Below are 13,592 nucleotides of genomic sequence, written 5' to 3'. Positions count from 1 at the left end.
TGTGACTTGAGAATCCCCTCTGCCGGCCCCCGAGAAACAATGCGTGTGTTCTTGTTTGTGTTTGCCAGGCAAGCAGATGTCTGAGATGTGAGGGGCTTTTCTTTTCCTGTGCCATCGATCGTTAGAGCCCAAGTGAAGATTCCCTACAATGTCACATCCAAAGAACTCAGGGTTTTGCCCTCCAGGCGCTTCTCGCTACAGCAGCCCGAACAGCATCATCTGGCATTCCTGGTGCCCAGAAAGTCTCCCCTTGCCCCTAGAGCATCCCCTGGGGTTCCAGCGATACTGTGGCACCGGAATCCAAATTCTTGTGCTGTGACAGCTGGGAGCAAAGCCACAGAAAAGCCAGAGTCTCTCTTCATGTGGCCTGTGTGCTCCTCACTATGTTAGGCACCCCCAGCCCCCGACAGTACGTGCGATTCAGAACCGGCCGAATGTCTCGTCCCCCGATGCCTCTCTTCCTTCTGGGCCTCGCTCTGTTTCCAGAGCCACTTTGGATTCCATGGAGGTCTCAAAAAGCTGTGAAATGTGGCTGTGGCACATTTGTGTGGCTGTGCCACTCTGTGGCATTTAGAGGCTGAGCAATGGTGGAAAAGGGTTTTTTCTTCCTTCTGTTATCTAAGCAGAAGGAAGGACCCCCTTCTTCAAAAGCTAGGATTGCTTTTGCCAAACTGTACTCAGAGCTAAGGGAAGGGGAGCGGGCCCCTGCTGGCAGTGAGAACTGGAAGGCCATCCAGGACAAACGATGCTCCCTCTCGCCCCTCTCACTGCCGCTGCTGCCCCCGGACGGATGCCGCAGCCCAGGCACCCCCGCCCCCTCCCCAAGTGGCCCTGGGAAGCAGGCTGCAGACTCTGGCTCGCCAGCCGTGCTCAGCCTCCCAGACAGTAGACAGCTGCCCCTTCTGGAAGAGTCAGCCTGCCCCCTGAACTGTTTCTCCTGGCATGTATGTGGAGAAAGCATCTGTATATCTAACGAACACGCTGGAATCCATTTCTAACCAGTGGGCAAATCTACCTTGACTCTGCTCGATTAGCAATGAAAACAAGAACCTACCTTCTCCCCATTCTGGTCCCCACTAGCCAAGAAATCTGTTGCCATAAACTGGGGACAGTCCACTTCTAGCGTCTACAGAGAGACCCTTCATCTCCCAAGGCCTGCTTCTTCCCGACCACCCACGTAGCGGACCCCCTCGGTCCCCGCGCCAGCCGCTTCTCTCCCAGACCGTTCCCGGGGACTTGGTCCATCCCAGGGGTAGGACTTGGCTTTTGTCTGGTGTTTGTTTTGGCCTCTTCCTTTTTCCTAAAGCACAAGTCTGCGTAGAGTCCTATCAGATGCTCTCCACACCAGTCCCGGACGACCTGGGTCTCTCCCACTGCCTCAGGGAGACCTTCACTACACCCGAGCTCCTGACTTCTGTCACTACAGCTGCCTTAGCCACACCAGGGCCGGGGGGCGGCGTGCGGGGCCGGTTCTATCTCTCAAGTTCCCCGGTCGGACTCGCTCAGCCACGTTCTTCTGTTGGCAGATCTGCTTCCAGATTGATTTTTGAGAACCATCACACTCACATTCCTCATTTTTGTTTTTTTGTTTGGTTTGGTTTTGTTTGGTTTCGTTTTCTGAAATGTCCGACGCTGCCCTAAAAACCATGTCTTTTTGAGTTTGTGTTCTGAAAGCCTCTGTGCCGCCGGATTTTAGGGTGGGGAATACAGGATCCTCCAGCACATGGGGCATTCAAGATTTGCAACTAGCAATGCAATTTTTTCTAAATATGAGGATATTTACCTTTATTAAGAAATTATACTAAACAACGGTGTCCTTGATCATTTTCTGTTCTCATATGACTTTTGGCTCTATTTTGATTCTGTGTGGTGGTAAACGATCATTACAAACAAGAACTGTAATTTTGTTATCTTTGATTCAATGGAATTTCTTTACTTAAATAAAAGGCTAAAAATGTGGTGTGGCTGTGTGTCCTTTGTCCTGTGGGAGTTTCTGTGTAAAAGGATTCTTCCTGTGCCTTCACCAAGTGTGAGCTTGAAGGAAGCAGGCAAAACCATCAAGTTCTTATCACAAGAGATTATATCCCAGCCTTGCAAGAAATGACCAAAAAAAATGACCAGCTGGCGAGTCCTCACACACCCAAGCTCTCCGGCCCAAAAGCCAGGGCGTGAGATACCAGCCCTGGAATCGCCCACTCTCTAGACAAAGTGAACCCTGTAGATGAAATGTGAGGGGAGATGGAAATGGTAACTGCCATGCATGATTTGCATGCTTTTTCTAAGAATGTTCTAGAATGTTCTTTGAAAAGACTGAATGAACGTCACCTAAATTAAGGTCCTGTTGGGTTGGGGGCACCTGGGTAGCTCAGTCAGTGAAGTGTCTGCCTTTGGCTCAGGTCATGATCTTAGGGTCCTGGGATTGAGCCCCATGTTGGGCTCCCTGCTCAGCAGGGAGCCTGCTTCTCCCTCCCCCTCTGTCCCTCCCCACCATCCCCCAACTTGTGCTCACCCTTGCTCTCTCCCCTCTCTCAAATAAATAATAAAAAGATTATATTAGGTTGGAAAAAAACTTATCCTGGGTTGGTTGATTGATGGTGGTGGTTTCTTCTCCTTTGTATCTGACTGAATCCAAGCTGAGGTCTTCCATTCCCACCAGGAGAGTTATACTAGTCCATATGCTCTCCTACCCAAGAGCTTTGCACTCAGTTTTCTTCCCTCCTTGGCTAGGCAAAACCTCTGACAAGTGAGGGGAAGTACGGACTGTTGGTTTTGGAGGATGTGCCCGTAACATGACCTAAGAATGCCCACTATCAAATTTCACAGATGCCCTCTCGAGGAAGCAAGCTTCCTCCACTTCTTTCCCCCACGAAACAGCCAGATCCTTTTGATGCAAGAAAACCAACTTATAAACAATACTACCTGTGAAGAATACCGTAAGGAAGAGATCTCAGGTCCAGAATGTGGGGTTGGTTGATGCCAGCAGCTTGCCAAGGTGGTCGGCACATTAGCTGAGCCTCTCCTGAGGCAACCCTATTGATCTGTGCTCAGGGACATTCACCTACAGGCAGTCGCCATCCCAACGGTGCTGTATTTTATTGTACCTTTCATCAGGAGGCCCCTCTGCTCTAGCCCTCCGGGGGAGCACTTTCCCATGGGAAGGACCAAACACCTAACTGAATGGCTGTCACAGGTATGATAGCCTTTCTCCCCAGTTCCCTCTCGGGGATCCCCCTTTGAGGGGGGTTACCCGTATCCACGTGATTGGGAAGACAGTACAGGCAGTTTGGCCTTGGACTACGAAATTGCTCCCCCAAAGGGGTTAAGATAAAGCCCCCTCTCCTTGTGACTCTGTGCACCCAGAAACTTCCTTCTGATTCATTCTCTCCGCCCCCATTTAGAACTGCCCAGCATCTGTACTGAAGACAGTTCGGTTTCCTCTTAAAGTTCCTCCTTTATCTGATGACGGTTGGTGAAACGGATCTGGGATAAACGAAGTTGTGATTTCACTGTTCCCCTTCGCCTTCCTACCCACACCTCCCACAGCCGCAGAAAGAAACATCTGATATAAAGCATGAGCAGTGATCGGGCCCAATGGATTTGGAGCCAGAGTTGTTGGTCAATGTCCATTTCTAGCCACATCACCATTCTTTTATCCTGAGCAAGATTTAACCTCAGGAGTTTGCGGGGGGGGGGGGGGGGGGGGGGGTTGGTTTACTTGTAAGATGGGAATAATTATAAGAATGCCTATCTCTGGAAACAGAGGATCAAATACAAGAATATTCTTCAAAGTGAGAGTGTTATTTTGGGCAGTGGTTTTGGCTTCGTCTGCTTGGTTCTCACTCATAAATCACTTCCGGGGACAGTGTAGAAACCAGAAGAAAAGAATGTGCAGATTCCACTGGGGGTCTCAACTGCTGGGCCCACGGGAGAAGCTGAGTTGGGCCTGGATATGGTTTTCAAAAACATTCCTGGGCTTGGCAGTGCTGACCAGCCACACAGAAGCATCATCTGACCCCAGTCCCAACCCTTTCCTTAATATGATCACCTTCAGAAATTAAGCATACCTGCCCACACATTCCCTGCCTGAAGGTGGGACAGCTTCTGGGCACAGCGCCCAGAATCAGCTGCTTCCTTTCCACAGAGGCTTTTGCAGCCCTGCTTCTCTGCCCTCTCGACTCAGGAAAAAAGAGCCAAGTGCAAAGTTGGCTTTTATATCCTTAGACATTAAAACTGGCCCGAGTGGCTTCCTCCAAATCCTCGCTGCCTCCATATGTCAACACACAGGACTTGCAGCAGTGCCTAGTTGGACCACCTGGGAAGCTTGGAAATTTCTTGATCTCCAGACCACATCCGAGACCAACACATCAGTGTCTGGGGATGGGGTCCGGGCCTCATTGTTTTAAAGCTCCCCAGGAAATTCCAGGGGCGCCTGGGTGGCTCAGTGGGTTAAAGCCTCTGCCTTCAGCTCAAGTCATGATCCCAGGGTCCTGGGATCGAGCCCCACATCAGACTCTCCACTCCGCAGGGAGCCTGCTTGCCTGCTCCCCCCGCCCCCCGTCTGCCTCTCTGCCTACTTGTGATCTCTGTCAAATAAATAAATAAAATCTTTAAAAAAAAAAAAAGAAAGAAAGAAAGAAATTTCAGCCTGCAGGGATCTTGTTAAACTGAAGATTCGAATTTAGCAGATCAGAGGAGGGACCTAAGATTCTGCACCGGTAGCAAACTCCGAAGAGGGACAGACCCCCCGTCCTGGGACACTCCCCCCAACTGTTAGTCGTGAGGTTCCTGGGCATCCTATGAGCTGCTTTCTCTACCCTGCCCTACCAGAGCCACACCTACTGTGGGAAGTGGGATTGAAAGATGGTCCAGTTCACCCCTCAGAAGACTCTTCGGCTCTTTTCCTGTCTTAGGACCCGCCTTCCCTCTTCCAGGGAGCTCTGCAGACCACCAGGTGGCCTCAGAGTCCTCCGGCACCCCTTAGGGTAAACGAGAGAGACTGAGCAGTGTGGTGAGTCTCTTTCAAGGCTCTCTGACGCCGGTGGCCCGTTTCCCTACTGAGACCTCCATCCACACCTTCACAAATGGCCTCCATCTACTGACTGACAACATTCTGCAAAAGTCCACGTGAGGATGGTCAAAATGCATCATTGTGACTTTGCAAACCCTCACTTCTGTGTGGCAGACTCGGAGCCTCATCCCAGATGTCTTCAGAAAGAAAGCCATTCCAGGCAGCAAATGGCTGGCATGAAATTCATGTTTCGTTGTCCCCCTTCCCATACTTGGTGGCTTTCAAAAGAGTATTTTATTGTCCCTTTTCCTCTCTAATGAATGTGGCAGTGGCGGTCACACATAGGAATCCAGCATGTAGGCAGCTGGGATTTTGTGAGGCTGAACGTGGCTGATTTTAACATTAACATTTATGGTCTTCAAACAGGTTCTCCCAAGGGTGGCACCACCCTTTCTAGACAGAGAGCTGGCCTGTTCCCCTCACCTCTCTTTCATACCCCTGTGGTTCTCTGCGCCTGGAGGGGCAGTACCAGGGAACGACCAGCAGGGGGCGGTGCCAGCCCACATTTGGAGCTGACTCACAGGGCCCCAACCCCACAGCCTCTTCTTCGGAAAGCAGCTGGGCTTGCTTGTCAGATCCCGACCCTGAGCTGAGGTGCTAGCCCTGCTGATTGTAGGGGTGACCCCAGCATCCCATTTGGATCCGAGTGATAGCCAAGGCCGCCCCAAGAGCTTCCTTGTCGGCATCTGCCTGCAGTTTTCTCCACATCCTGATCTCATTTGTAAAGTAGAGCCCCCATCAACCAGAGGGTGGGCCTGGGCTGCATTTACAAGGGCTCCTGGCAGTTGGGGACCAATGAAGTCATTCCAGAGGGATCAGCCTTTGTTTCCCTCAGATTTGGGACCAACTCTTACAAGACAACTAGAAGTATATCCTGAGAGCTCTGAAAATTTCTTTACCTCAGCCTCACCCACACACCCCTCCTACCAACAGCTCTACCCGTAGGGTCCCCAAGGCTCCCAATCCTGCCGAATGTGAGTCTCCACCCCTGATCACTCGACCCCTTGGCACCACCGCTCCGGGTTCACACCCTCATACTTGAAATACCTTCTCAGCCCCTGATGTTCTAGGAGATCCTTTGGCGGGTAACCAGAGTACCTTCCCTCTTTCAGACTCCAATAAGAGTTCCGTGTAAGATTTGATTTGGAAAAGGGGACCCTCACCTCCGAAAGCATTTTGAAGGGTTTGAAGAAAGGGTCTAGGGAAAATCCTCAAGCCTCCCAACCCTCCACCTGCGATAATCTGCTATGATTCCTCCTCCAGCTCAGGAGTCCTATGTAAGTATCATTTATGACCATGAACTCTCAACTGCGATCACTATAAAGAAAGAAGCTACCGGGATATGAGCATACCCTGCACAACCTAGAAAGAAGGGATATAAGAAATCAATGCATGTGTGTGAATGTACATTCACACGTACCCATACGTGCTGAAAGCAAGAACAATGACTCTCAGTGGATCAGAAAAATTTCTGAGTGAAAGCAGATGGATTATACCTCTAGCCCAGGAAATCGCTGAAGGTCCTGTCCCCAAAAGTGGGTGCAGTACCCAGGGTGTTTCACGCCCACAAGGAGGGGCAAGTCTGGGAAAGCCCAGGGGTGATCACTGGGGTACCTGGGGTCCCTGGGCAGGTGCAGATAGACCAGCCGACCCTCAGCCACCACACTGGCCAGACCACAGGCACACGTGTGTGCCCCCACTTGGGAAAGTCAGTGGCGGATCTGGGGAGAAGCCGCTGGCAATGCCCACAAGCTTGGGTGCCCAGCAGTCAGCTCTGCTCTAACGCGGACTCTCAGCCCACACTCAAAAACCACCAAGCACTTGAGGAAAGCAGACTTTACAGAAGGAAAGTGTTTGCATGTGTCAAAACATGCACAGCTGGGGGCGCCTGGGTGGCTCAGTCGTTGAGCTCTACCTTCGGCTGAGGTCATGATCCCACGGTCTTGGGATCAAGTTCAGCATCGGGATCCTAGCTCAGCAGGGAGCCTGCTTCTCCCTCTGCCTGCTGCTCCCCCTGCTTATGCTCTCTCTCTCTCCAACAAATAAATAAAATCTTTAAAAAAAGCAAAAAACTACCAGTGAAGGCAAGGGGTCTAGAGGAGAGACCTCACATAGGAGGGGACACAACCGCCACCCGGGAAAGGGGGCCCAGCTCCTGACCATCACTGCACACATCACACCATGCCCGACTGAGGGGAATAGGCCACCAACAAAACGGAGCCCCTTCGAGGCCCCTTCCACCCCCAAATCCCACGTGGAAAAGCCCTTAGCTGCCTGCCAGCGGCCAAAATTAGTGTTTGCTAAATCATTTTATATCCCCCCCCCCTTATCCTTCTAATGTATTTCACTGTATTTTACTTGGGCAGGGGGGAGACCTTTAAATCAGCCTCCTTGCCTGTTTTCACAGACCCTCGGAGGTAAAACTGCTAGAAAGGAGATCATGGAGAAGCTCAGCGTCTTTGAAACTCAACCCCACACAAGTCACTGTCCTAAGAGCCAGAGGCGGTAGAAATAGAATTCTCCCCAATTCTTCGTGTTCAAGGGAATTGCCCCTGCTTTATTGACCCCCAACTTGAGAGGACGGTGACACCTGAACTCATCCAAACTTAGGGAGGTTCCGGGGAACCACAGCCACCTCGGGCAGCCCTTTTCCCAAACTTCTGGGTCCAGGACAGCTGAGGAGAGCCCGGGGGTGCTAACTACGGTTGGGTGGCTGGAGCCGTCCTCAGAAAGCTGTGTTCTCGGCTTGGCCCCGGGGGCCAAAGAGCTTCTCAGCAACGACCTTGCCATCATACTTGGGTAGTGTGCCCCCAAAGTCGGCGGGCAGGATGTCCTCATCGATCTCCTGGAAGAAGCCAGAGAGGTCATCTCCGTGGACATAGACCTGCAGGGAAGCCAGGGAGCCAGAGCTGAGTGAGGGGTGCCCTCAGGATGGGGACCGGAAGGGAAGAAAGGGGCAGGAGGAGAAAGGCACAGCATGCCTCGTGTGCCGGATGGTGTCCGTCTCCACAGTCCTCCCGGTCGTGCTGTCACTCGGCTCAGGACCACGGCACAGTCTGAGGAGGACTCAGGTGGGGTCCGCTCCCCCTCCCAGCCTCATCCCCCTGTCTCAGGAGCGCTTTCCTGCTACCGCCAGAGAATTGGTGAGCGCCCTCCCTGTGTGGCCACGCACTCACCCGTTGGAGCAGCTTGGTTTTCAGAAAAGGCTTGACCATGTTGTAGGTCGTGGTGAAGTACCACGGCTGGTGAATGAAGTGGACGGCTTTGAACCGGGCTGGGAAGGAATCCTGCAGTGACAGAGAGGTCCCCAGTCCATGGCCCCGGTGGCGTCGGAGGCTCCCACTCGCTCCCCCACTGCCTCCCACTGGCTCGAGGACAGACTTGTCTCATCACATGGTTGCCCCAAAGGATAGCTCACTAAAGGTTCCATCGCTGGGCCGTATTGGGGAGGGAGCCCCAGAGGCCATGCAGCCCAGCCCTCTCCCTGCTGGTGTACAACCCCAAGAAGTGAGGAAATGACATGGTAGCGTTGTTTGGTGTTTAGGTGACTGAGCTTTTCCAAACCCAAATGCCCACAGAGTGGACTGAAAACTATTATAGACCCCAAGGACACTGCTGTCCTACCTCACTGTCCTTCAACACCCGCCCCCCACCATGACCCCATCTCTCACCCCTCCTTTCCCAGATAAACATAAAGCAGACTTCAGGAGGACTTCTGAACACGTCAGTATATACAGGAGTGAGCTGTCAGGGACATTAGCGATCATCCCTTCCTGGGGTCAAAGTCACATTCAAAAAGAAGCAGTGTGACATGTCTGGACAGAGAAGGGGATCCCAGGTCCAAAGGTAGAGATTCAAGTCTGGCGTCTGCCACTTTAGAGTTTTATGAGGGCACTCAAGTCCCTGAGCCTCGGTTTCAAGGTTTGTAAAATGAAGTAGAAGGGAGGAAGGGTCTGCTCTCAAGGCGTTCAGGAATGAATGTTGATCACCAAGCCAGCCTTTGTGATCATCATTCCTCAAGATGGCCGTAGGTGGTCTTCTTCTCGGGTGCCGGCCAGCGCCCTTAAGTGGGGCATCTGGGCCCAGCTTCCCAGCCTCCTTACCTGTGTGAGGCTCCTGCAAGGCAGAGGGGGAGGCCTCACCTGGAGCATGTCCACCATCTTCCTGAGATCCGAAGCCCGAAGTCCGGCAGCCTGCTGCATGGTAAAGCCCTTGAAGTTCTCGATGATGCAGAAACCATTAATCTGAGTTTCCTCGTTCTCTAGTAGCTTCTCCAGGATGAAACAATATGCCTGCAAGATCTTGGACACAGAGTGGACGGGCCATAAGACCCAACGTGCAAAGATAATTAAGGCTTAAGGTCCTCAGGGGAGAGCTAACGAGTACATCCTTTACTGGAGAAAATTTGTCACAGGCTTTAAAAAATGGCCCATTCCACATCTGTGGGTGTGTCTCAAGAAAATAACCTTGAGTCATTTCCATGGTTAGATGCTAGAGTGCTTATCCCTGCACCCTTTTAATAGTAGAAACACTGGAAACAACCTAAATGCCCAACAATAAGGGACTGATGAAATGGTATATTCATGCCATGGAATATTCTGGAACAGTTAAAATTATAGATATATAACTTTATATATTATTATTTTTATATATAAAAATATATAATGATATACATAATTATATAAAATATATATAATGATACAGGAAAATATTCAATCATGATATATTATTGTAGGGTATGATTTTTATAAGAAAAAAATATGTGTATGTGTGCATGTGTGTGCCTGTTTCTAGAAAAAGTGGATTGGAAGGATATGAGATGATAGAAATCTCTGAGTGGTAGAATGGTGTATGATTTTTAATTTATGATATTTTTGCATTTTCTAATAAGTACATATCACTTACATAATAAGAAAAAATATTTTTTAAATAGTCTTTTTTTAAAGATTTGATTTTGGGGGGGTGGCTCTGTCAGTTAAGCATCTGACTCTTGATTTCAGCTCAGGTCTTGACCTCAGGGTTATGAGTTCAAGCCCCACACTGAAGTCATAAATAAAACAAGATTTTATTTTTTTAAGGATTTTATTTATTTATTTGAGAAAGAGAAGAATGAGCAAGAGGAAGAGAGAATCTAAAGCAGGCTTCACACTGAGCGCAGTCTGATGCAGGGCTCTATCCCATGACCCTGAGATGATGACCTGAGATAAAATCAAAGTCAGAGGCTTAGCTGACCGAGCCACCCAGGTCCCCCTAAAGATTTTATTTTTAAGTAATGTCTACACCCAATGTATTCACAACCCCATGATCAAGAGGTGCATACTCTAGCAACTGAGCCAGCCAGTAACCCAAGAAAAAATATTTTTAAATCTCTTCCACAAACACACACATGCACACACACACACACACACCTGTCAGTCCTAAAGCCAGTAGCAAGAAAATCTTTTTTTAAAAAAATCAGGGCCATAAGTAGAAATGGAAAAGAAAAGCTGTCTTTTCTATTTACAATAATATGATAGCACTCTTGGAAAACCCGAGAGACTCAATTATAAAACTACCATAAATTTAAAAATTCAGGATATAAAATTAATATACAAAAACAATAATTTCCATATATATCAACAATAACCAATCAGAGGATATAATGTCAGAGAAAACCCCATTTAAAGCAACACTTAAGACAAACTTAAGGAAAAAGGTGTCTAATGTTTGTGAGGAGAACTTTAAAAGGCTCTAAAAAGTTCAAAAGTAGGGGGCACCTGGCTGGCTTAGTGGGTAGAGCCTGTGACTCTTGATCTTGGGGTCGTTGAGTTTGAGCCCCACGTTGGGTGCAGACATTACTTAAATTAGTTAATTAAAATAATAGAAATAGAAAAGAATAGAAAAATAATAGAAATAGAAAAGTTCCAAAGTAGGCACGTTAAAGGGACAGCACCCCTCATTCGCGGATAGCTGTTAGCTGTTGGCTGTTGCATTCAGAAGGATTCTAATTTTCCCCAAGTTTGTTCCCAATAAAAATACATTTCTCCTGGAGCTGGACAAGTTAATTCTAAACTCTCTAGGAAAAAGCAGACATAAGAAGAATAGCTAGAAAAGCCCTGAAAAAGAAGACTCACATCGACAGAACTAACCCTAACATATTAAACATTCTACACAATCTGTAATTAAAACATTGTGGTATTGGAGCATAAATAGAAAGAAATTGTTGGCACAGAATACAAGTCCAGAAATAAACCCAAATGTAGATGCAAATATAGGCTACGATAAAGATGGCATCTCAAGTTACCGGGGAAAAAAGTCGGATTTCTCAATAAATGATGATGCTGGGACAATGAGATAACATCTTCTTAAGTGAGTCTGCACAGTTTTTTTTTTTTAAGGGCTTGGAGGGACATGCTGATGTTCTCCCAAGACAAACCCTAGTTCCCCCACTTAGTGTAGGTCTCTTAGGGGCTTGACCATAAAAGTCACACACACATATGTAAATGCAGAGACCAAAAACACTAATTCAAAGGGACCTATGTACTCGTATGTTTATTGCAGTGTTATCTACAATAGCTGAACTACGGCCCATCAACAGACAAATGAAGGAAGACGGGGTATATACGTACAATGGACCATCACTCAGCCATCGAAAGGAATGAAATCTTGTCATTTGCAATGACATGGAAAGAGCTAGAGAGTGTGATGCTAACTGAAAGAAATCCATCAGGGAAAGACAAACACCATATGATTTCACTCTTATGTGAAACTTAAGAAACACACGAATAAAGTGGAAAAAAGACAAAGGGGCAAACCACAAAACAGACTCTTAACTATAGAGCACAAACTGACGGTCATCAGAGGAGGGGGCTGTGAGGGGACGGGTAAATAGGTGATGGGAATTGCCGAGTACCTTTATCATGAAGAAAAAAATAAAATCATAAGAGGGGCGCCTGGGTGGCTCAGTGGGTTAAAGCCTCTGCCTTCGGCTCAGGTCATGATCCCAGGGTCCTGGGATCAAGCCCCGCATCGGGCTCTCTGCTCAGCAGGGAACCTGCTTCCTCCTCTCTCTCTCATTCTCTCTCTGCCTACTTGTGATCTCTCTCTGTCAAATAAATAAATAAAATCTTTAAAAAAATAAATAAATAAAATAAAAAAGAATATTCTTCAACTCATGGTTAAGTAAATATAGCAGAGAACTCAGAGTGCTTAATAGGTTGAAACTGGGGTTTTCTAGAATCTCTCCCAACCTGCCGTCCATTAATCCCCGTGCTCTGTGTCATCTCGGCTTTCAGCACTTGGCAAGGGTGACCCACAGCTGTCACTCCCACTTGGTAAGGGGACCCGGGGGCAGCAGCCATGTATGGGCCCGCAGGCCCTGCCTGCAAGTTCTCCCCTGCCCGGGAAGGTGGTCCCCCACTGACCTCGTCAAAGGTGATTTCTTCAGCATCCCAGTTCTCGATGTTGAAGAGCATGACCACGCGGCCATACTTGTCCCGAGTGGAGAGGACACCAGGGTAGCCGGCCTCCACGGTGCAGCGGACAGCCTCTGGGGACAGGCTGTCGAAGAGCTCGGGGTACTGCAGCCGGAAGTTCACGTAGCCTGGAGGAGGGAGAGCAGAGAAGCCCCTCAGGGAGCCAGCCCCTCGGGGAGGGGCCCACAGGAACATTCCAGAGACCCAGACGTGTCCTGTGTGTGATGGAGCAGGACATGCAACCTTTCCGAGCGCCTTGTCTCCTCTTCAAAAACACGGGGAGAGACTACTGGCCGATCCCAGCAGGAATCAAAGGAGATTCTAGGTATGAATTTGTAAACTGTGCAAACATGCGGTGTAACCCGGAATCTGAGGATGATTTTCATTACTTTTCTCTTGCCACAGGCAGAGGTACAGGCTTTCCTGTTGGGCACAGGGTTAGCTGAGTAGAAAAGACCCCCAAGATCAAGCTTCAACCCCAATCAGAACCCAAAGGCCCTTCCCGATTCCAGAAGCATGTCTCCTGCCCACAAACCTCACCCTTCTCTGTCCTCAACAAGTCTCTGTCTCTCTCAACCACCCAACCCTACAGGGACCAGGCCCAGGAGAGGGGCTTGGGGAGCGTTTGCCTCAGGAATGCCACCGACCTCCTCACTATTCCTACCCCCCTCCAGGTATAAGCCCTCCACCTTGCTGTGCCCTCTGCCCTATTGCTATATCTCATCCCCTTTGCATTTTTCTTCAGAAGTTCCCTTTGCCCAGGAGCCTTCCTGGCCACGTTACTCGTGTCTCCTTTATTTTTCCTCATTATCCATTCTTACTCCCGAACAGTCTAGGGAGCTTTATTTCTCTGGCTTATTGTTTCCGCCTTTAGCTTATGAAGTCCGTGAAGGCAGCTCCCGTCTGCTTGGTTCTCTGCTGCATCCTTTGCCCTGAAAGAGTGGTTGGGGGGCGCCTGGGTGGCTCAGTGGGTTAAGTCTCTGCCTTCGGCTCAGGTCACGATCTCGGGGTCCTGGGATCGAGCCCCGCATCGGGCTCTCTGCTCAGCAGGGAGCCTGCTTCCTCCTCTC

At 49.3% G+C, this 13,592-nt stretch overlaps 1 protein-coding gene across 1 annotated transcript in view; it reads right to left on the bottom strand.

The window, feature by feature from the left end:
• Nucleotides 1-7,759: 7,759 nt before the first annotated feature.
• The window catches only part of RLBP1 (retinaldehyde binding protein 1), an 11,046-nt gene continuing 5,213 nt past the window's right edge, over nucleotides 7,760-13,592 (bottom strand). Inside the window, exons 5-8 of the mRNA XM_059418471.1 lie at nucleotides 12,472-12,650; nucleotides 9,211-9,369; nucleotides 8,245-8,355; nucleotides 7,760-7,952 (exon numbers count right to left, since the gene is read on the bottom strand). Coding sequence (XP_059274454.1) covers nucleotides 7,794-7,952; nucleotides 8,245-8,355; nucleotides 9,211-9,369; nucleotides 12,472-12,650 — 608 coding nt within the window. The 3' untranslated portion in view covers nucleotides 7,760-7,793. The remainder of the gene's footprint in view (nucleotides 7,953-8,244; nucleotides 8,356-9,210; nucleotides 9,370-12,471; nucleotides 12,651-13,592) is intronic.

This window comes from Mustela nigripes, chromosome 13, assembly GCF_022355385.1.
Source record: "Mustela nigripes isolate SB6536 chromosome 13, MUSNIG.SB6536, whole genome shotgun sequence".
NCBI lineage: Eukaryota > Metazoa > Chordata > Mammalia > Carnivora > Mustelidae > Mustela > Mustela nigripes.
This window is presented reverse-complemented; position numbering and strand designations above follow the sequence as displayed.